The sequence below is a fragment of the Chaetodon trifascialis genome, chromosome 6, assembly GCF_039877785.1.
Source record: "Chaetodon trifascialis isolate fChaTrf1 chromosome 6, fChaTrf1.hap1, whole genome shotgun sequence".
NCBI lineage: Eukaryota > Metazoa > Chordata > Actinopteri > Chaetodontiformes > Chaetodontidae > Chaetodon > Chaetodon trifascialis.
In genome coordinates, this window is record NC_092061.1 from 19,007,087 (window position 1) to 19,030,000 (window position 22,914).

The window sequence follows — 22,914 nt, forward strand, 5'->3', positions numbered from 1 at the left end:
GTCACCCACTGAAAATGTTTGGTGCATTATGAAACATAAAATACACCAAAGAAGACGTTGAAGTGTTGAGCAGCTGAAATCGTACATCAAGCAGGAATGGGAAAACATTCCTCTTCCAAAGTGACAGCAGTTTGTCTCCTCAGTTCCCAAACGAACGCTGACAAAGTGTTAAAAGAAGAGGTGATGCAACAGAGAGCTAAACATGAGCCTGTCCCAACTTTATTCAAATGTGTTGCTGCCATCAAATTCTACATGAGGACAGAATTTACACAATCAAGAGTCCCAGTTTTTCAGGATATGGCCTGAAACTTTCTTCAGGACAAACACGTATCAGAAACAGCTTTCTTGACATTTTCTGTCATGCCGACACACGTTCGTTTGGTCATTTCTGTTCTTATAGGATCATATCTGTGTGTATTTCATGTTAAACATTACTTTAGCTTCAGTGTCTTGCTTAAGGACACTTCACCTCTGTGACCTGAGCACGTTTGGCCCTAAACACTGACAAACTGTGTGTTGGATTCAGAGCTGGACGCTAAACAGGATGAAAAGCTGAAATGCCAACATGAGACTCAGATGCAGCTGACATGTAATAATATGATATAACAATAACTGTGTGCTGGACAATTCATTTTACTCTTATATTGCATATTCTTCTCCTTCCAGACGCTCCTCCTACACTTTTCTGAAGCAGGTGTTAAAGTCAGAAACACCTTGTGTGTCATCAAGTGTTTCCTGGAGAGGATTTCCAAGAGGCTGACTCATAAAATTATTCAGTGTTTAATCAGAACTGTAGCAGGTGACAGAGTTCAGACTAAAAGGTCACATTTGGACGTCCAGATGATGATCTGCTGCCGTCTTTTCAGGCCTTTCAAGTAAAATAAAGGCAACAGTTTGGTCATGTATATCTTATCAATGTCGATGTTTTATTTCAAAGCATTTAAACACTTTGAATGCATTAAAGTGAAAGCAGGTTGAGAAAATTATTGATTCAATTACTTTGAAAACTAGTTGAAAGATGAAAATTAATTATGAAAATGGAGCTTTCAGTGGTTACAAGATTTCAAATTAAAGCCTATTTTAAATTAAAAATATACATATATTTGCAACTTAAATTTGTTGGTCATCCTTGGAAAATGTAAAAAAAAAAAAAACAATTCTGGAGATAAAGTTTTTAAAATGATCACATTAAATCTACTAAATCTGGATGTAACTTGGATCTCAACATTTTCTTCATTTACTTTCAAATGACAGGATTTTCACCTTTAAAGAACTAACTGTTATTGTCTGTAATTGACATGAAACCAGCACATTATAAAAATCTGAATGAATCTCTTCGACCTCACCATCCTCCCTGATCATCACACACAAACATCACTGTGACACATTTTGATAGCAGCAGTTTTAGCATCATCAGCAGGTCCAAGATCAATAACTGGGAAGAGTTTCTCAGTGAAAGTGTCTTTGTGAGTGTAGATGTGAGTCATGTCTTCAGGGTTGTAGAAGGACACCTTCCCTTTGTCATAGTCCAGCTGGACTCTGATCCTCTGGAGACTCTTCTTCACTTTAACAGTCTTACCAAGACCATTAGTGTATTTTCCACTTTGATGCTTTAAACACCAGATTCCATATTTTGGTGAGGCCTTTGTCTCCCCCTTCCTGTCAACTGACTCTTTAGCCAAACCCACATTCCAGTCAGGATGGTCTCCCACCTCCACCTCCCAGCTGTGTTTCCCTGAGCTGAAGCCCTCAGAGCCCAGAACAGTGGTGTAGTTAGTGTTTCTCTCTGGATTGTCAGGAAGCTGCTGCCATGTGTCTCCATGTTTCACACTGGTCAGATCATCAGACAGACAGAGCCAGGGGTTTCCAGTGTTTGGGTCCAGAATGACAGGACTGAAGTGGACCTTGTCCTTCATCTTCTCCCAGACTGTGAAGGACAGGTTGCCCAGGTGTTTGGCCACATCTATCAGAGCTCCTGAGAGCAGCTGTGGATCTGACAGTGAGCACTGGACTCTGGCTCTGCTCTGAGTGGCTTTATAACTGCTGAGGAATGGCACGTTGTGTTTCTGCAGCTCTTCTTCAACAGCACAGATACTGTCTGACAGAGAGGAGATCTGCTGCTCCATCATCTTCATCTCTCTGCTCACAGTCCTCCCCTTCTGCTCCTCTTCCTCCCTCAGAGCTGCCAGTCTGGACTCCTCTTCCTCTTTCAGGAACTGGTGGAGCTTGTTGAACTCTGCTCTGATCTGCTTCTCTGTGGACAACAGCTGCTTCTTGGAGTGTTGAATCACTTCTTTGTATGTTTCCTCCACTTCTTTGTATTTGTCCCTCTTGTCCTGCAGAGACTCTAAGTCAGATTTCAGCTGCTCCTTCAGCTCACTGACTGCTTGTTCTACAGGAACCACCTTGTGAGTCTGGTGCAGAGAAAACTCACAGACAGGACACACAGCTCGCTGCTCGTCCTCACAGAACAATTTAGGCTCTTCTTGATGTTTACTACACACCACCTCCACCTTCACCTCCACCTGTCCGATTTCTCTCTCAGATGATCCAGATTTCTGTCTTCCACCAAAGACATCAGCCAGTTTCTTCAGTGAAAAGTTCACTGCTGGATCATCCTTTGCGGATTTTCTTTTACAAATGGGACAGTTTTTGTTTTTAGTTTGTTCCCAGAATTGTTGCAGGCAGCTTGAACAGAAGCTGTGGTTGCAGCTCAGAGACTCAGGATCTCTGAAAGTCTCTGAACACACATGGCAACTCAGGTAACCTTCAAGCGGAGCAGTTTTCTCAGCCATTTGATTTTTTTCTGGTTTGTTTTGAAATGAAAGACTCACCAAGTTTTGCTTCCCTCCAGTCTGACTCTCAGTCTCCTAAATGGGCAGCGTTGGACAGATCGCCCACAGTGAGAGAGAATCTGCTCTCTCCACCTCTTTCATTAGTTAATCATTGATGGTAGTTAATCTCATCCTCTCATTTCATGACCAGCGGATATAACAAACACTTAACAAGCTGTCCTTCAGAACCTGGAAGACTTTCAAATTCATTCTGGATCCAAACATGTTTAAACCCTCTGTGTGATGATCTGAAGTGTTAACAGAGACAGGAAGGTGAACAGTTTAATCTCTTTGTCACAGTGAACACTGGTGATGAAAAGGCCGCTGATGTAAAACGCTTAAATAAAGCTTCTCTGTGACATTAAAATGGACTCACACTGTGTGTGTGTGTGTGTGTGTGTGTGTGTGTGTGTGTGTGTGTGTGTGTGTGTGTGTGTGTGTGTGTGTGTGTGTGTGTGTGTGTTTTACATTATGTTATATGCGAAGAGATTTTCAGAAACATTTGTTCACTTTTCCTGTTTATTGCTTATTACCGCTCTCATTATCTTTGGACTTTGTGGAGCAGTTTTGTTTAATTACCTGAACTTTGAACATGTACCTGCAGTAAATGTGTCATCAAGAACTTATCTACATAAAATGGCAATCAAACAAAGACTTATGGGAGGGTGAGGATGGTAAATGTCAAATCCAACGTGATAGGTCCAAAAGCGAAATATAACCCACAGAAACAGGACTCAGTGTCTATAAATCCAAAAACAACAGCAGGATAAAATATCCCAAAACACTTGGAAAGACTGGTCAGGCTGCCTACTCTCAAGAAGGCTGGAACATGTGACACATGAGGTATGAAGACAAACTGGGAAAGATTGAGGGAAACACACAGACTTAAATATACTGGGAGGGAAGACTAACAAGGCACAGGTGGAAACAAATGATTGACAGGTGACACAAATCAAACCATCACCAGGGAGAGAAAGCACAGGAAGTAAAGCAAAAGACGACACACAAGGAAAACTTGCAACATAAAACAGGAAATAACTAACACTGACCCATGACACTACTTCCTTGTAGTTTTTTGTTTGTTTGTTTGTTTTTGTTTTTTTCTGTATAGGGTCAACAGTTTAATTGCAGTAACAGTCCTGAAGGTCATGTCTTTTCACTTTCTTTGTCTTCAGTGTGAATGTTAGCAAATACTAGAAGCTGAACAGTAAATCTGTTCTGAACACACAGAAACAGAAAAATGTATGAAAAAAGTTCATTTACTCATGTACTATGAGAAGAAGAATTTATTTGTCACACTTTACACACAACATGCAGAGTTGAGGGGGAAACTGTACACGCCATGCATCTGTGAAAATGTTTCCCGCTTTCTGACCCATCCATGGTCAGTCGTTCCTCCATGACAGACCAGGAGCGGTGGGCTGCCAGTCAACCGGCGCCCGGGGACCAGTTCCATTGTCGTCACCATGGGTCAGGTGGTGATCTTCTTGCATGTTTTCAGTGGGGGTATTTTTATGGAGGATACCCCAGGTGAACATGGGGAGAACATGTAAACTTATTTTTCCTCGAGCAGCAGGCACCAATGGCATGGTGGAGGACACGCCCAGCGCCCACAGCGGGATTCGAGCCGAGGACCTTCTAGCTGTGAGGGGACAGTGCTACAACCGAGCCACCTAATATTTGTACAAATTTGATGTACTTTTAATTATTTAAGTATTTCTATTTCATGCTTCTTTCCAGTTGTCCACTGAATTTAGGAGGGAAAACTTACTTACTTTTCAGATTAAAATGTCATATGTCATAACTATTCATAAGTACCATACAACTCCAAATCATCACATTCTGTTTGTTTACATTTTAGACAGAAAACCTTTTCCTACCATGAAGACTTTAGCTAAAGGAAAGTATTTGAAATATTTTGTACCCAACATGAATTTTCAGCTGATTTCTTCCGTTGTTCTTATGAAGTAGCAGAATACAAAAAGCACACGCACAAAAGTGATGATCTTAGTGCAGTAATTATTAGTGTGTGTATCAGCTGTAAAACGGTAAACAGACATCAGTCATGTCTGTTTCCTTAAAGACTGATGGTGTCCGGTTTAACGCTGTTTCACCAAGCATCACCATCTCTAATGAGTAAACACATTCAGACATTCAGCTCTGTGATTTTAAACTTTCTTGCAGTGTTAATTTTGACAAGAATTTTAAATTCACTTTGTCTTAGTCGCTTACTGAAAATCATTTTTAATTTAGTTTTAGTCTTAGTCACTTACTGAAAATTGTAGTTGGTTTAAGTCACATTTTAGTCTTTTATTTTGTTTTTGTCCAGATTTAGTCCATGGAATCCAGTTTTTGTTTAATTTTAGTCACATGTTTTATTCATAATTTTCTCAGGCAGTTTCATGATACTGTAATGGATTTTGAACTATGCATTTAGTCTGTAGGCTGAGAATGTGTTACTGACTTACCATACTTTCATAGATCATAGAAAGATGAATGCCTACAGTGTACTTGATAAAGTGCAATGAAACAGTTCTGTTTCCTCACAGGTCATCCTATTTATTTTTTGCATCCATGGCACTGTGACTGGATGTACAGTAAAAGTGAGGCAGACCCTGTAGACGTGACACACTGGCCTCTTCATTTGCATACAACCTGGAGAAATACAAATACTGTGAAATGATTTGGCCTAGTTTATATTCTTAGATGTTTCCTGCTCCAACACACCTGATTCAAATGAGTGGCTCATTATCAGGCCACTGCAGAGCTTGATGACGAGCTGATCATTTGAATCAGGTGTGGTGGAGGAGGAAACATCTAAAACATGCAGGGCAGTGGGGCCCGAGGACCGGAACTGAGAAACACTGGCTTACCTTGTTGTTATCTATCAGTGGGCACCTGACATGTGTCTGGCATGCACCAAGCAGGGGGAAAAACATCTGTAATGAACCTTATTAACCAGTAAGGTTTTTAGTCAGAGGAGTTGAACAAACCCACACAAGACGGACAGCCAAGTGTATAAAATATATACTTTATTAATATTCCTAAAATTACAATAAACCCCCCCGGGGTCTTCGCTTGATGCTCCGTCCGACCCCCCAGGGGAACAGCACTTCGTCGGGCGGCGTGGACAGACAGGACCCCGCTCTGGAGCCAACAGCTGCAGCACCAATGCGGACGTGCCACCGGCAACCAGCTGGTGAGAGGCGGCTACCAGCAACCCCACTATGACCCCAGCCCTGGCTATCTAAAGGAGGCAACCAACCTCCTCTCCTCACCAGAACAGCTCCCCTGCCTTACTTTCTATCACGTCGGCAGCCCTAACCAGCCCCAAGGAGTGCCAGCCACCAGACTGCTCAAATGTGTATCTACAGCCCACTATCACAGAGTCACTGTCTCTTTTTAACACCTCTCCTCCCTACCTGGCGTTCACCAGGTGTATGTCATTGTCTTTAATTAGTCTCTCTCTTGCAGAGAGACAGCTCCACCTGCTGCCTCACTACACTCGTCCCTCTCTTGGCGGAGAGGACTTGTCCTCAAGTCAGCTTAATGATCCAGGTAGTCACAAGACCATACTGGTAGTCTCCACTGGCGCTGCGGCCTTCTTACATCCGGTTGTAGCTCCTCCTGAGTCCTCGATCCTTCTCTGGGGGTCTGTGCTGCGATGCTTAGCTGCCGATACAGAGGATAGGCAGCATTTCCCTCCGCCCCAACTTGCGGCTGATGTCCTTCCCCCTCTGGTACGCTGGTTTCCCTGGTCTCTGGACGTTGCCCCTTTGCAGGTGCTGACCGTCTCTGGTACTGCTCCTGGTCCACGGGTCTCCCTGTAGATGCCGTACTGCTTCCCCCTTTGGATGTTCCTGCACGATCCTGCTGCCTCCGGTAAATCCAGCTCGATCCCCACTGGACATCATGCTGGTTTGGTGGCACACTAGCTGGCTGCCTCGGCAGATGAGTCCTATCCTGGTTTGCTGGTGGTTCTGGGCAAGGAGCGAGATAGGGTTTAAGCCGACAGACACTCTCTGTCTGGCTAACTCGATACAGAACTTCAGTAATCCTCTGTAGGATCCTATATGGGCCCTTAAAGCGTCTCTGCAGTTTAGGGCAAAGCCCCCTTTTCTTTGTTTTATTGTGGACCCATACCAATTCCCCCTCTGAGTAATACTGAAAGTTTATCTTTACATCAAAAGCATTCTTCTGCTGACCAGATGCCCTTGTTTGATGTCTTTGCACAGCCCTCACTACTGTAGACAGGATTCCTGCTAAATTTGTGACGTACTGATTGACTGATGAAAACCTCTCTCCCTCCCCTAGGTTTAGCATAACATCAACTGGAAGCACTATCTCGTGACCAAAAAGCACCTTGTATGGAGTAAACCTTGTGCTGGCATGTACACTACTGCGATACGCCATCATAACATAGGGCAGCAGTGCATCCCAATTTTTCTGGTTATCCTCCACAAACAGGGACAACATGAACAGAAGTGTGCGATTAAAGCGTTCAATTAACCCATCTGACTGGGAATGATAGGCCGAGGTTCGAGTTTTATGAATATTTAATAGCGTACACAACTCCTGAAACAATCTGGACTCAAAGTTGCGACTCTGATCACTGTGAATGCTGCGCGGTGTACCAAAATGACAAACCCATTGCTCAACCACCACCTTAGCAATGGTGTGGGCCTCTTGGTTAGGTATAGGAAATGCCTCCGTCCATCTAGAAAAATAGTCCCCCACCACTAAGATGTATCTATTTTTATCAACAGTTTCAACCAAAGGACCCAAAATATCTAAGGCTACCCGCTCATGGGGCCTTGATGTAACAACTGATTGTAACGGGGCACGAGGAGGGGGGCCGTGCGCTTTACGTGAGGCACATTCCACACATTCCCTACACCATTGCTTTACATCTTTAAACCACCCAGGCCAATAAAACCGGTCTTTGACTTTCGCCTGCAGTTTCTGCACTCCAAGGTGCCCTCCCGTTACAGAGTCGTGTAGCTGAGCCAATACTTTAGGTACCAACGTGCGAGGCAAGACCACTTGCACTTGTGAGGCAGCATCAGAGTTAGCAGGGGGCACCCTCACCAACCAGGAACCCTGAATTTCCAACTGTGACCATACAGGGGCATACTTTTGCAGACCTGGCTCATCAGGCAGTCCCATACTTTGCCCGTTACCTCGCGCCTTCAATTCGACCAGCTGCTGTATCTCATGATCCTCTGTCTGAGCTGCGGCTTTCATCGCTCTCTCCACTCTGGGCAGAGCTGCCTGCTTGACCCACCTCACGAGCTGCATATATTCCTGGATTGGAAACAGGCTGTATGTCAGTTTGCCCCCCCGAATTTCCAACCGCCTGAGCCCCCTCCCTAAACCCGGGGAGCCTGGACATAGCGTCAGCATTGGCATGTAACTTCCCAGACCTATGAACTATTCTATACTGGAAATTTGCCAGCTGCTCTATCCACCGCACTATTTGACCTTCCACATCCTGAAAATTATGTAGCCACCGCAAAGAATTGTGGTCAGTACGCAAGAGGAATTGCGTATGGTAACTTTTACTGCTTGGTAAAAGTTACCATACTTAGCAGCTCCTTTTTTGTTGTTGCATACTTGCGTTCCGACTTAGTCAATGCCCGACTAGCATATGCCACCACCCGTTCTAAGCCGCCTTCCTCTTGTGACAACACTGCCCCAATGCCTGTATCACTTGCATCAGTGTCAAGTATGAAGGGTTTACTAGGGTCAGGATAGGCTAACACCGGTGCAGACATCAACCCATGCTTCAGCCGTTCAAATGCACACTGACATGCCTCTGTCCACTTGAAGCGCCTCCCCTTCTCTGTCAACTGGTGCAGAGGCCGTGCTATTTCAGCAAAGCCCTGTACAAAGCGCCGATAGTAAGATGCTAGGCCCACAAAACTCCTCACTTCGGCCTGGTTCTTGGGGACTGGCCACTCCTGCACAGCCTCCACCTTAGCTGGATCTGCCCTAACCCCCTCTGCTGAAATGATGTGACCAAGATTTTTCTGCCCAAGATATTGTACCTGGGCAGAAAACAAATCACATTTTGAGGGCTTAACCTTTAAATTAGCCTGACGCAATTTTGACAACACCTCATCCATGCGCAGCAGATGTTCTTCAAAGGAACGGCCAAAGACAATAATATCGTCTAGATATACCAGACAAGTGTTCCACTGCAAGTCAGCCAACACAACGTCCATGAGCCTCTGAAATGTACATAGCCCGAAGCTCAGAACATTAAACTCAAGGAGGCCCTGGCGCGTAATGAAGGCTGTCTTGTGTCTATCCTCGGGGTCAATCTCAACCTGCCAATAACCGCTGGCCAGATCAAGGGTCGAAAACCAGCAGGCATTACACAGACTATCTAGTGCATCGTCTATTCGTGGCAAAGGGTAAGCATCCTTCTTAGTCAGGTCATTTAGCTTACGGTAGTCTACACAGAAACGCAGACTGCCGTCACGCTTCCGAACCAAAACAACCGGAGCGGCCCATGGACTACATGAAGGACAGATGATGCCATTGTCCTGCATCTGTTTTACGTATTCAGCCACCTCAGGTTGTAGGTGGAGAGGGACACGGCGAGGGTGCAATTTTACCAGATTAGCGTCACCTGTGTCAATGCGATGTAATGCTTGATGGGTTCTACCAAGGTCTGACTCGTTAGCCCTAAAACAGATTTATGGCGCTTTCTGGTGGATGCTAAACTGTGACAAAAGTGAGTCAGTGGGCCAGGACTAATGGGATTCTGTCTGTCCACTAGGTCCCACCTCCCCACAATTCTCAATCTCAATACCAGTATGAAAAGTGCCTACTTTCATGCCAGTTTTCAATATAAGCTCGTCACCTGTGACACTGATCACCTGAACGGGGAGAGCCCCTTGTTTAACCTGGCAAACTACACGGGCTACCGTAACACCACAGTGGTTGGACAAGGAAGCAGATGGTTCCAACATACCCTCCACCCCATCTCCAAAACCACTGGCAACTGTCCCAGATATGATGACTTCACTCCGGGGTGGAATCACAGTGTCAGACTGGACAACTACAACTTGGGGTTGACCCTCCTCCTGAGGGAGCAGCAAAGGTAGTGTCTTGCCCCTTAAACGGCAAGTTCGCTCTTTAAAATCAAGCACGGCACCATATTTAAAGAGGATGTCAAAACCCAAGAGTATCTCTTGGGAAGAAATATTGGCGACTAAAAATTCTGCCACCAGAGCTAAAGAGTCAAATTGGCACACTGTCTGCCACTGCCCCCTTATTCTCATGTTTCCCCCATTAGCAGCCGACACCTCTCTATAGTACTCTGTCAGCTCCGAACCCCCCTTTGTTATGGTTGACCAAATTTGTGGAGGGATAATGGACCGATTAGCCCCACTATCTACTAACACCATACATTCCAACCCACCTACTTTGGCCGCCAAATAGGCAGATCCGCCAACATCACTTGTAGAGGCCACACTTTGAGAAGGTAGGGGGGCGGGCATTTGGCCCTCTGTGCTCGCCCCCTCTAGTTTCCCTGTAAGTAAGGGCAGTTGCGGCGTATGTGGCGGTCACATCCACATTCCGAACAACCACCCCCACGTCCACGTCCATGACTGGCCCTAACAGGAGGGCCCACCACCTCGCGATTAACCAAATTAGCAGATCCAGAGCTAACAGGGGCCATTTGTAATGTCTGAAAGGAGTGCTGCAAAGATTTGACTTCTTGACGTTGTCCCTCTACCACCCCCAGCAGAGCATCAATTTGGTCATCACTTTTCATTTTCTGTTCTGAAACCTCACGCACTCTAACATCAGAGGAGGGAGCTTGAGTTTGTTCTAAACTTCTTAAAAGTTCCATTTCAGCAGCTAAATTGATGGCAAACTCGAGCATATAAGGTTTAGCACTACGCACGCTGATTCGGAAGTCCCCTGCAGCAAAGTGGGTGATAAAGTGGTCTCTGGCCAACAGATCACGGGTGTTGTCATCTGCTGTCGGGTAGGCTCCAGCCGCCTGCGACGCAGCACATTAGCAAATTCACGGGCAGTTTCACTTGGGCGCCTCCTTCTGCCTACTCCAATCATCACTGTCAGAAGGCTCCAAACACCTCGTCATGGCAGCTTTTAATAAGGCATAATTACTTTTAGCTTCTGCAGGTATGCCACTATAAATGTCACGTGTGTGACCCGACAGCAACAAGGACATGAACTTAAGCTTGAGGGAATCATCCCAATTATTCACATCAGCGGCCAAATCAAATTGTTCAGCCCAATCAGACAACTGACGTCCCACCCCAGTAAATGTTTCTGGCATAAATACCGGACGGGGGGTTGGACAGAGGTCAGACGTGAGACTAGCTACCCCATTTGGTCTCGACGGGCCCTCTAGTGGGTTATTCTCCTCCACTGACATTCTGGTAAAGGTCTATCCCACCGCTGCCACCAGTGTAATGAACCTTATTAACCAGTAAGGTTTTTAGTCAGAGGAGTTGAACAAACCCACACAAGACGGACAGCCAAGTGTATAAAATATATACTTTATTAATATTCCTAAAATTACAATAAATTAGGGCGCAGGGTTATGGTGGCTATATGAGACACAGAATGGGTAAGAAGCAGCCAGAGGGGAGAATTACAAATCAGGCTACAGAGCTCATCCCACACCTTAAAGAGCTAGATAGAAACTGGACTAGCATTAAACACTGCTGTGTTCCACCTCGCGCCTTCAATTCGTAGGATTAGTAGCTCCACCGCTGGAGCTACTAATCCCCTCAAGCCATCCACCCATTCCCCCAATTCAGCCTACCGGCCCCGCCGCGCAATTTAAAATGAATCAACAACACAAATAAACTGACATAAGACACAATTACAATAATAAGACATGGACACAAAACACAAATAAACACTTATCTTGCCCGTTGGCGAGGTCCACTGTCACTGTTACTGTGATTGCATGTCTGTCTCTCTGTCTCTCTGTCTCTGTCTCTCTCTCTCTGACTGCATTTCTGTCTGTCTGTCTGTCTGTCTGTCTGTCTGTCTGTCTGTCTGTCTGTCTGTCTGTCTGTCTGTCTGTCTCACTCTCCCTCTCTTACTCTTCCTCTCTCACCCAACCGGTCGAGGCAGATGGCCGCCCACCCAGAGTCTGGTTCTGCCCGAGGTTTCTGCCTGTTAAAAGGAAGTTTTTCCTCGCCACTGTCGCCAAGTGCTTGCTCATGGGGGAATTGTTGGTTCTCTGTAGATAAAAGAGCCGGTGGCAACCTGCTGGTGAGAGGTGGCTACCAGCAACCCCACTATGACCCCAGCCCTGGCTATCTAAAGGAGGCAACCAACCTCCCCTCCTCACCAGAACAGCTCCCCTGCCTTACTTTCTATCACGTCGTCAGCCCTAACCAGCTGCGAACGCCCCTCCCGAGCCCCAAGGAGTGCCAGCCACCTGACTGCTCAAATGTGTATCTACAGCCCGCTATCACAGAGTCACTGTCTCTTTTTAACACCTCTCCTCCCTACCTGGCGTTCACCAGGTGTATGTCATTGTCTTTAATTAGTCTCTCTCTTGCAGAGAGACAGCTCCACCTGCTGCCTCACTACACATCCAATGCGATGGGGCAGTGAGAGAATTTGACTTACACTTGCAGAAGCGATTGGTTAAAAATGAAAACAACAACCAGGTTGTCCGCCCAAACACAGATGACTTTTTACGTCTCATCTTTACTTGACCTGGAGAAATGATGAGCACAGATTTTGCTGTAATTTTTGTTATCATTTTGTTTTTCATTTACATTGTGGTTACATTTTAGTCATCCAATGAAATGACGTCCACGAATACTTATCATCAGAATTTTCATTGACAAAATTAACACTGCTTTCTGGTCACCTCAGGCCCTCCTGGTCACACTCTCACTGCACCAAGCTTTCCCAAGTGAAGATGTGACCACAAGGTGTCGCCATAATGCACAAAAGTCATCTTTGGATTATTTAATATTCAGTATGTTAAATGTTGATTTGTTTTCTTGCTTTTCTTCAGTCATTCAGCAAAATGAGTCACTTGACTTTTACCTCAGAAACAACAATTTCGTCCCAGGTGTTTCAGGAGGAAACTGGTCTGTGTTTTCTGTGGATATCTGTCAGTTTGTACTTTAAGGTGAACAAAATAAAGAGATTTATTTTCAGTCATCTGATAAAAGATGAACACAGAAATTAATGGTGGATGAAACCCAACCTGGATGTCTTGTGAATGTCATCACCAGGTCTGAGGATGCTGTCAGGCCTCATTTCAGCTTGTCAGGGTTAAATAAGACAGCTGATAACTGAGGGATTCAGGCTTCACAGGAAGTTGTTGTCAAGTTAAAGATCCTGGAGGTTGGACTTGAATATTAGAGAAATGGCTGAAATCGCTGCATCAGAGGATTCATTTCTTCTTCTCCTGTGTCCTCCTCTCCTTCATCTTTGTCCTCTTCTTCTCCCTCTTCATGAGTGGTGGAAAGTACCCACAGGATGTACATGTACTCAAGTACTGGACTCAGACTGTACTTTGAGTATATCCATTTTATGGTACTTTACTCTCTTAACTTGACTACCTTCATTTTTCAGATAAAATTAATTTACAGATTAAGATGTTTCCACATTATAAAGTGATAAATTTGATGCACTGTTTTAGATTAAACTACCCTTTAGTGTTTAAAGTAGATAAGATGAGCTCCATCATCTCCAGCTGCAATATCAAAATGCTGCTTCCATGTTAATTCAGTGTTTAAATGTTATTTATAATATTATAACTCTCAACAAGGGGACATTTTGCATAATAAATACTTTTAATTTAGAGACTGAAGGAAATTTTCTGATAATATCACTGCACTTTTATTTAAGTTACAGTATTTTTACCTGTTGCTCCTTAAATAAATAATAAAAATTAAGTAATAGATTTTAAATAATCTTCCATCCTGGTTCTTAATGTCCTTCCAGGTGAAAACAGAAGTGATCTGTGCTGATACTGATGCCTGTTATTACTCAATTTGTTTACCTTGCAGGTCAGAGAAGATGATGTTTCTCATTTGGGGGGTGACAAATTAAAGGAAAAATGCCTGTCAATATTCTCATTCATCCAGGTCATTGTAAGCTTCAGGGCATTCAATCGTTTGCAACTGGACTTTGTCAGTTTGTCTTGGAAGACGTTTCGCCTCTCATCAGAGCAGGCTTCATCAGTTCATGCGCATCAGACTAGATAGGACAGCTCTAGTCTAATGAAATGGTGTTAGATTCAAGTATTTATCCTCTAAGTGAGGCCAACCCCCAAAACCAAGGATGGTATCACTCTATTGTGAGGCAAACAATTCCCCATAAAATTCCAACATTAAATGTTGAGGTAGTTTGGCATTCGGCCACTAGGAGGTTTGTCAGAGATTCTCTGAGTGTGTGAACTCCACAGGAGAGATGACCAAGATTCTTCCACAACATATTCCCTCGTCTGCTGTTTGGATGGTGGAGAGCGTCGTCGAACACAAACACCTCCCACAGCTGATCAGTTGGGTTAAGATCCTGTGACTGTGAAGGCCTTAATGTATGATTCACATTATTTTCATGTTCCTCGGACCATTCAGGGACCCTCATGGCCTGTGTGGAAGCTGGCCGTGAGGCTGCACTAAGTGATTTGACCACAAGATGGAGCTCTGCTCTCAGTAAAGACATTAACATGCACTTGTTTCTCAAGGAGAAGAGGAACGGCAGAATTAAATCTCTGCGATTTGACTCTGACAGTTCTTCACTTTTCAGTATTTTTCATTTAAAGTTATTTCCTGTAGTTTACCAAATGATACAGGGCATCTGTGCTTCTCAAGCAAGTATCTTTCCTTTTAGTGCCAACATACTCTTGTCCAAAGGTCAGATGTAGCCAGAATGAAGCAGGTGGGTATTAGAGAGGAATTATTCAGGCGGCCGAGGGCAACGACGCCCTCTTTAGGTTCTACAGGCTCCACTCGTTAGCGGACAGCTCAAAGCTCGTCGGGTTCACGGAACTTTACTCCAGTGATAAAGACGATGATAGTTTCGGCGCAGTCACAGCCCCCGTCAGTGGCACTTGTCCTGAGATCACAAAGGATTTCGTAGTTGCTGTGAAAGTATTTTGTTTCCTTCCTCACTGAGAACACAGAGAACTGTGGTCGGTTTGGATTAAAAAGGTGGCGAGCCTCAAAACAGCCTCCACAGAAACTCTTCAAATAACTCCAGAAGCTATCAGCTGTAAAACAGTAAACAGACATCAGTCATGTCTGTTTCCTTAAAGACTGATGGTGTCTGGTTTATTGCGGTTTTACTAAATCAGACACAGCTCATATAAATCCACATTCTCCACGACCAACCATCACTGTCTCTAACGAGTAAACACATTCAAACATTCAGCTCTGTGATTTTAAACTTTCTGGTCACCTCAGGCCCTCGTGGTCACACTCTCACTGAACCAAGCTTTCTTCAAGTGATGATGTGACCACAAGGTGTCGTCATAATGCACAAAACTCATCTTTGGATTATTTAATATACAGTATGATGAATGTTGATTTGTTTTCTTGCTTTTCTTCAGTCATTCAGCAAAAAGAGTCACTTGACTTTTACCTCAGAAACAGCCATTTTGTCCCAGTTGTTTCAGGAGGAAACTGGTCTGTGTTTTCTGTGGATATCTGTCAGTTTGTACTTTAAGGTGAACAAAATAAAGATATTTATTTCCAGTCATCTGATAAAAGATTAACACAGAAATTAATGGTGGATGAAACCCAACCTGGATGTCTTGTGAACGTCATCACCAGGTCTGAGGATGCTGTCAGGCCTCATTTCAGCTTGTCAGGGTTAAATAAGACAGCTGATAACTGAGGGATTCAGGCTTCACAGGAAGTTGTTGTCAAGTTAAAGATCCTGGAGGTTGGACTTGAATATTAGAGAAATGGCTGAAATCGCTGCACCAGAGGATTCATTTCTTCTTCTCCTGTGTCCTCCTCTCCTTCATCTTTGTCCTCTTCTTCTCTTTCTTCATGAGTGGTGGAAAGTACCCAGAGGATGTACATTTACTCAAGTACTGGACTCAGACTTTACTTTGAGTATCTCCATTTTATGGTACTTTATTCTCTTTACTTGACTACCTTCATTTTTCAGATAAAATTAATTTGAATATTAAGATGTTTCCACATTATAAAGTGATGAATTTGATGCACTGTTTTAGATTAAACTACCCTTTAGTGTTTAAAGTAGATAAGATGAGCTCTGCTGTCAAAAGCTGCAATATCAAGCTGCTTCCATGTTAATTCAGTGTTTAAATGTTATTTAGAATATTATAACTCTCAACAAGGGGACATTTTGCATAATAAATACTTTTAATTTAGAGACTGAAGGAAATGTTCTGATAATATCACTGTACTTTTATTTAAATGAAAATATTTTTACCTATTGCTCCTTAAATAAATGATAAAACTTAAGGACCAGATTTAAATAATCTTCCATCCTGGTTTTTAATGTCCTTCCAGGTGAAAACAGAAGTGATCTGTGCTGATACTGATGCCTGTTATTACTCAATTTGTTTATTTTGCAGGTCAGAGAAGACGATGTTTCTCATTTCATATCTGAGAAATAAAGAGGGGTGACAAATTAAAGGAAAAACTAACATTAAATGTTGAAGTAGTTTGGCATTCGGCCACGAGGAGGTTTGTCAGAGATTCTCCGAGTGTGTGAACTCCACAGGAGAGATGACCAAGATCCTTCCACAACATATTCCCTCGTCTGCTGTTTGGATGGTGGAGAGCGTCGTCTAACACAAACACCTCCCACAGCTGATCAGTTGGGTTAAGATCCTGTGACTGTGAAGGCCTTAATGTATGATTCACATTATTTTCATGTTCCTCGGACCATTCAGGGACCCTCATGGCCTGTATGGAGGCATCGGCATATCTGTATTTTAGTTTTTTAGTTTTATTTGTCGTCTGTCTGGATACGACCTTCAAATCAGATTATTCACACCGAGTCAGTTTTTTAAGAGTTAAAAGACTCTTGGAGACAACGAGCAACATTAACAACTTCTTACATGATAAAATAATAACAAACTGTAATTAATGTATAAGATAAAAATGTTAAAGTGTTTAAGTCAGAAACACCTTGTGTGTCATCAAGTGTGTAGTGTGTACTACTTTAATTTGATGTTGCATTCGTTGATAAAATGTCGGGGCACCACCTTCCTCAGCTAAGAAGGACTGCAGAAATGAACTGCTATAACGCTGATAAATACTAACGAATGAACTAACCGTAAACCAGTCTGATAACCTGAAGTGTAAATTCTGGATACAGGGATCGTAAATATTCAGTTCAAAAGGACACCGTCTAACCAGGACTTAAATCAAAATATCATTTATTAAGCAGAATTGTGGATAATGGGTAATGTACCATGAACAATAAGACAGAAGATGGGAGGTGATATGACAGAACAAACAAGAAACTTATGGCAACACAAGGGTAAATAAATTGGCGATAGTGAGAGGCAGTCTAAAAGGAATAATGGGGACGCGAACGCAGAGTTAAGGGAAAGAACGATTAATGGAGAGAATTTGGACGAATTGACCTAATCTTAACCTCACGGACCAACTCTTATTCAAACCCACTTAGCGTGCCTACTTGGTTGCTGGCGTCCCGTTGTGCTCTGCTCCGAACTGGCTCGAAGACGTTCCAGATGTTCGTCCGCGGCTCGATCTACTTGGTGGTCTAGTGGAAGGCCCAGACCTCCAAGATGACAAACTGGTGCGGAACGGGGCGTCTCTGGAACTGGTTCGGCGGTCGGTTACAGATGATGGACTGCTCCGGATGGTTGTGAACCGGACCAAGGATCAACAGCTGGCCGCGGGGTTTGGTTCGGTTGAGTCCGTGACGGATTATTTTAGACTGATAGTACAAATTAAGAGTCTCTTCGATGGCCGGTCGAAGAAGGCTACAAAATTAGTATTACTTGCCTAATTTCACTAATGAAAACAAAACAAAACGTTTGGCTAAAGAGGAAGTTAACTTTGAAGTTTACGGCAAATTATAAGAATACGTCTTCTGAAGATTATTTACGCTACTCGGAATGGCTTGGAGTAGCTCGAAGACGAAAACTTAAGGAGCAAAACGACTGTGCAAAACTTAAGACAAAAGCAAAGAAAATAACTCAGCTGAGAGTAACTAGACGTGGAAGAAAACTTAACTAACAAAACTTAGACGGAACAAAAACAAAAACTAAAACTCTACAAAAAGGCTACTAATCTACTATAAATCTACTAATCTACTAATCTACTACTGAAACGCGCACTACATGCAGTTTTTAAAGGTCGCTCCGGGGCGTGTCGAAAGGCAGGCCATCGAATCACGTGAGACTCTTTGTGACGCGCGGTGTAATCTCGCCTCATGGAGCTGAACTAATCAAAGAATCATACGAGGGGCTCATCTGCTTCTCACTATGGTCAATCACATATAATTTCAATGACAAATTTCGATGGTATTTCAACATTGTTCACAGCATGCATTAGACACTTTCTATGGTTGGGTGAAAACATTAAATGATAATCATGGTACAGTTTTATCCCAACAGGTATAATAACTCAATGAATAACCAATACGAAAATAAAGGTAGGAATAAAGAGAGGCAGATTATATTTGTCAAAATGATTATCACGATTATAGTTACTTATCGATAAATGTGCCAAGTCAAGCATATTCAATCTGACGGTTAGGAAACTCTGGATGGCAGTATGGTTTTGTGGTGACAATTCATACAAACTTTTATAAAACCGTTAAAATCAAAACTTGGTCATACTTCAGGTCAGAGATACGGGAAAAACATCAATATTATGCGTACCCCGAGTCCTGCAAGTTGAAAACATGAAAAGTTAAGTTTAACATAAAAGTCTGGTTATCTTGGAGTGTTGAGGAAAATCACACAAGCATACACAAGTTGCCTCAATGGATGTCCGGTTTACGACCCATCAGCATTTGCTGATGTTTGTGGATGTTCCTCTGGAGCCTGGCGTTTGTCTCTCCAGACGGTTTTATTGTCTTGATCACTCTTGGGGCTATCAGGAGAGAATTAGCATTGCCATGAGAAACATAGTGAGGAGAAGGTGAGGAGAAGGCCACCTTTGATGTTGAGGTGTCTGTGTCCCTGGCTTCCCTGAAAAGAAAACATGGAGGAGATGTCTCTTGTCCAGACATCTTTTCTCTCTTCGAAATCAGTTTGCATTATAGGTAAACCAGATGGTCTACAATTCAATCAGTTGGCGGGTTTACACCTCCATTTCCCTTGAGTATCACCAAAAGGAGGGAAAGAAGGGGTCAGTTAAAGGCCGGTTCTGCTACAAGTGTTTCCTGGGGAGGATTTCCAAGAGGCTGACTCATAAAACATTTCAAAACATTTGAACACTTTGAACGTATTAAAGTAAAAGCAGTTTGAAAAAAAATAAATAAATAAATGTAATTACGTTGAAAAGTAGTCGAAAGATGAAAATGAAGCTTTCAGTGGTTACATGATTTGAAATTAAAGCCTATTTTAAATTAAATTGCATCTTCAATTTGTTGGTTATCCTTGGAACATGTAAAAAAGAAAAAAAAACCTGAAGATAAAAAATTTTAAATGATCACATTAAATCGACTCCAGTTCTTGAAGCATGTTCACACCACAAACAGCGTTTTGGAAAAAGTCATTCACACACCAAATTAATCTGGATTTAACCTGGATCTCCACATTTTCTTCATTTACTTTCTAATTACAGGATTTTCACCTTTAAAGAACCAACTGTTATTGTCTGTAATTGACATGAAACCAGCACATTATAAAAATCTGAATGAATCTCTTCGACCTCACCATCCTCCCTGATCATCACACACAAACATCACTTTGACACATTTTGATAGCAGCAGTTTTAGCATCACCAGCAGGTCCAATACTGAAAACTGGGAAGAGTTTCTCAGTGAAAGTGTCTTTGTAAGTGTAGATGTGAGTCATGTCTTCAGGGTCGTAGAAGGACACCTCCCCCCTGTCATAGTCCAGCTGGACTCTGATCCTCTGGAGACTCTTCTTCAGTGTGACAGTCTCACCAAAACCTCCAATGTATGTTCCACTCTCATGCAATAAACACCAGAATCCATATTTTGGTGTACACTGCTGCTTTCCCTTCCTGTCAACTGACTCTTTAGCCAAACCCACAGCCCAGTGAGGATGGTCTCCCACCTCCACCTCTCAGCTGTGTTTCCCTGAGCTGAAGCCCTCAGAGCCCAGAACAGTAGAATCGCTAGTGTGTCTCGCTGGATTGTCAGGAAGCTGCTGCCATGTGTCTCCATGTTTCACACTGGTCAGATCATCAGACAGATAGAGACAGTGGTTTCCAGTGTTTGGGTCCAGAATGACAGGACTGAAGTGGACCTTGTCCTTCATCTTCTCCCAGACTGTGAAGGACAGGTTGCCCAGGTGTTTGGCCACATCTATCAGAGCTCCTGAGAGCAGCTGTGGATCTGACAGTGAGCACTGGACTCTGGCTCTGCTCTGAGTGGCTTTATAACTGCTGAGGAATGGCACGTTGTGTTTCTGCAGCTCTTCTTCAACAGCACAGATACTGTCTGACAGAGAGGAGATCTGCTGCTCCATCATCTTCATCTCTCTGCTCACAGTCCTCCCCTTCTGCTCCTCTTCCTCCCTCAGAGCTGCCAGTCTGGACTCCTCTTCCTCTTTCAGGAACTGGTGGAGCTTGTTGAACTCTGCTCTGATCTGCTTCTCTATGGACAACAGCTGCTTCTTGGAGTGTTGAATCACTTCTTTGTATGTTTCCTCCACTTCTTTGTATTTGTCCCTCTTGTCCTGCAGAGACTCTAAGTCAGATTTCAGCTGCTCCTTCAGCTCACTGACTGCTTGTTCTACAGGAATCACCTTGTGACTCTGGTGCAGAGAAAACTCACAGACAGGACACACAGCTCGCTGCTCGTCCTCACAGAACAATTTAGGCTCTTCTTGATGTTTACTACACACCACCTCCGCCTTCACCTCCACCTCCACCTCCACCTCCACCTCCACCTCCACCTGTCCGTTTTCTGTCTCAGATGATTCAGATTTCTGTCTCCCAGCAAAGGAGTCAGCCAGGTCCTTCAGTGCAAAGTTCACATCTGGATCGTCCTTTGAGGATTTTCTTTTACAAATGGGACAGTTGTTGTTTTTAGTTTGTTCCCAGAATTGTTGCAGGCAGCTTGAACAGAAGCTGTGGTTGCAGCTCAGAGACACAGGATCTCTGAAAGTCTCCGAACACACATGGCAACTCAGGTAACCTTCAAGCGGAGCAGTTTTCTCAGCCATTTGATTTTTTTCTGTTTCGTTTTGAAATGAAAGACTCACCAAGTTTTGCTTCCCTCCAGTCTGACTCTCAGTCTCCTAAATGGGCAGCGTTGGACAGATCGCCCACAGTGAGAGAGAATCTGCTCTCTCCACCTCTTTCATTAGTTAATCATTGATGGTAGTTAATCTCATCCTCTCATTTTATGAGATATAACAAACACTTAACAAGCTGTCCTTCAGACCCTGGAAGACTTTCAAATTCATTCTGGATCCAAACATGTTTAAACCCTCTGTGTGATGATCTGAAGTGTTAACAGAGACAGGAAGGTGAACAGTTTTATCTCTTTGTCACAGTGAACACTGGTGATGAAAAGGCCACTGAGGTAAAACGCTTAAATAAAGCTTCTCTGTGACATTAAAATGAAGTGTGTGTCTGTTGGTTTTCATGTTCGATTAGCTAAATCCAAGGTTTACATTTTTCTATATGCAAAGAGATTGTCAGAAACATTTGTTCACTTTTCCTGTTTATTGCTTATTACCGCTCTCATTATCTTTGGACTTTGTGGAGCAGTTTTGTTTAATTACCTGAACTTTGAACATGTACCTGCAGTAAATGTGTCATCAAGAACTTATCTACATAAAATGGCAATCAAACAAAGACTTATGGGAGGGTGAGGATGGTAAATGTCAAATCCAACGTGATAGGTCCAAAAGCGAAATATAACCCACAGAAACAGGACTCAGTGTCTATAAATCCAAAAACAACAGCAGGATAAAATATCCCAAAACACTTGGAAAGACTGGTCAGGCTGCCTACTCTCAAGAAGGCTGGAACATGTGACACATGAGGTATGAAGCCAAACTGGGAAAGATTGAGGGAAACACACAGACTTAAATATATTAGGAGGGAAGACTAACAAGGCACAGGTGGAAACAAATGAGTGACAGGTGACACAAATCAAACCATCACCAGGGAGAGAAAACACAGGAAGTAAAGCAAAAGACGACACACGAGGAAAACTTGTAACATTAAACAGGAAATAACTAACACTGAACCATGACACTACTTACTTGTAATTTCGTGTTTTTTTTGTTTGTTTGTTTTTGTTTTTTTCTGTATAGGGTCAACAGTTTAATTGCAGTAACAGTCCTGAAGGTCATGTCTTTTCACTTTCTTTGTCTTCAGTGTGAATGTTAGCAAATACTAGAAGCTGAACAGTAAATCTGTTCTTAACACACAGAAACATAAAAATGTATCCGCAATATGAGCCTCAACATTTTCTGTCTCTCATGTCTCACTTAATGCAGGATGACCAGAGTGGAGGAAAAAGTTAATATACTCATGTACTGTATTTGTACAAATTTGAGGTACTTTTAATTATTTAAGTATTTATATTTCATGCTGCTTTCCAGTTCTTGTCCACTGAATTTAAGAGGGAAAATATCAGCACCATAGTACCATACGAGTCCCCTTCAAAAACCCCAAACTATTGCTTCAATTAAAAAGTCTGTATACTTCTTCCACCACTGACCGCTGTCTGTGTACGTGCAGGTTAATGTTTGCAGTAAAGAGCAGAGTTCACTGTATGCATGTGAGCTCCAACAGCAGAACCAGCCAGCCTTTCCTCAGCGTTATGACGTCCTTGCTCTGCATTTGACCCTGAATGGAGCTCTTATTCCATGTAACACTTAAGCCAAGCTCTCCCTCAGGAACTCTGAATAACTGAATACGCAAGCAGAACCTCTACACTGAGGGTTAAG

The 22,914-nt window shown here is 43.2% G+C and overlaps 1 protein-coding gene and 1 pseudogene across 2 annotated transcripts; both read right to left on the bottom strand.

The window, feature by feature from the left end:
* Window positions 1–1,223: 1,223 nt before the first annotated feature.
* Window positions 1,224–21,308, bottom strand: LOC139332528 (zinc-binding protein A33-like). 2 transcript variants are annotated; one of them, XM_070964546.1, is made up of 2 exons: window positions 20,905–21,308; window positions 1,224–2,519 (listed from the first exon to the last, which is right to left on the bottom strand). In XM_070964546.1, the coding sequence occupies exons 1-2, from the start codon at window positions 21,172–21,174 to the stop codon at window positions 1,362–1,364; spliced, it is 1,428 nt and encodes a 475-aa protein (XP_070820647.1). In that variant the 5' UTR covers window positions 21,175–21,308; the 3' UTR covers window positions 1,224–1,361. The 2 variants fall into 2 exon arrangements, with proteins under 2 accessions (XP_070820647.1, XP_070820646.1); XM_070964545.1 differs by lacking the exon at window positions 20,905–21,308 and having other exon boundaries at window positions 1,224–2,795.
* Window positions 19,484–20,898, bottom strand: LOC139332097 (zinc-binding protein A33-like; annotated as a pseudogene).
* Window positions 21,309–22,914: the final 1,606 nt, after the last annotated feature.

Excerpts from the sequence above, each read along its gene's own strand:
- LOC139332528 (XM_070964545.1), bottom strand. The coding sequence starts at position 2,795 with ATGGCTGAGAAAACTGCTCCGCTTGAAGGTTACCTGAGTTGCCATGTG.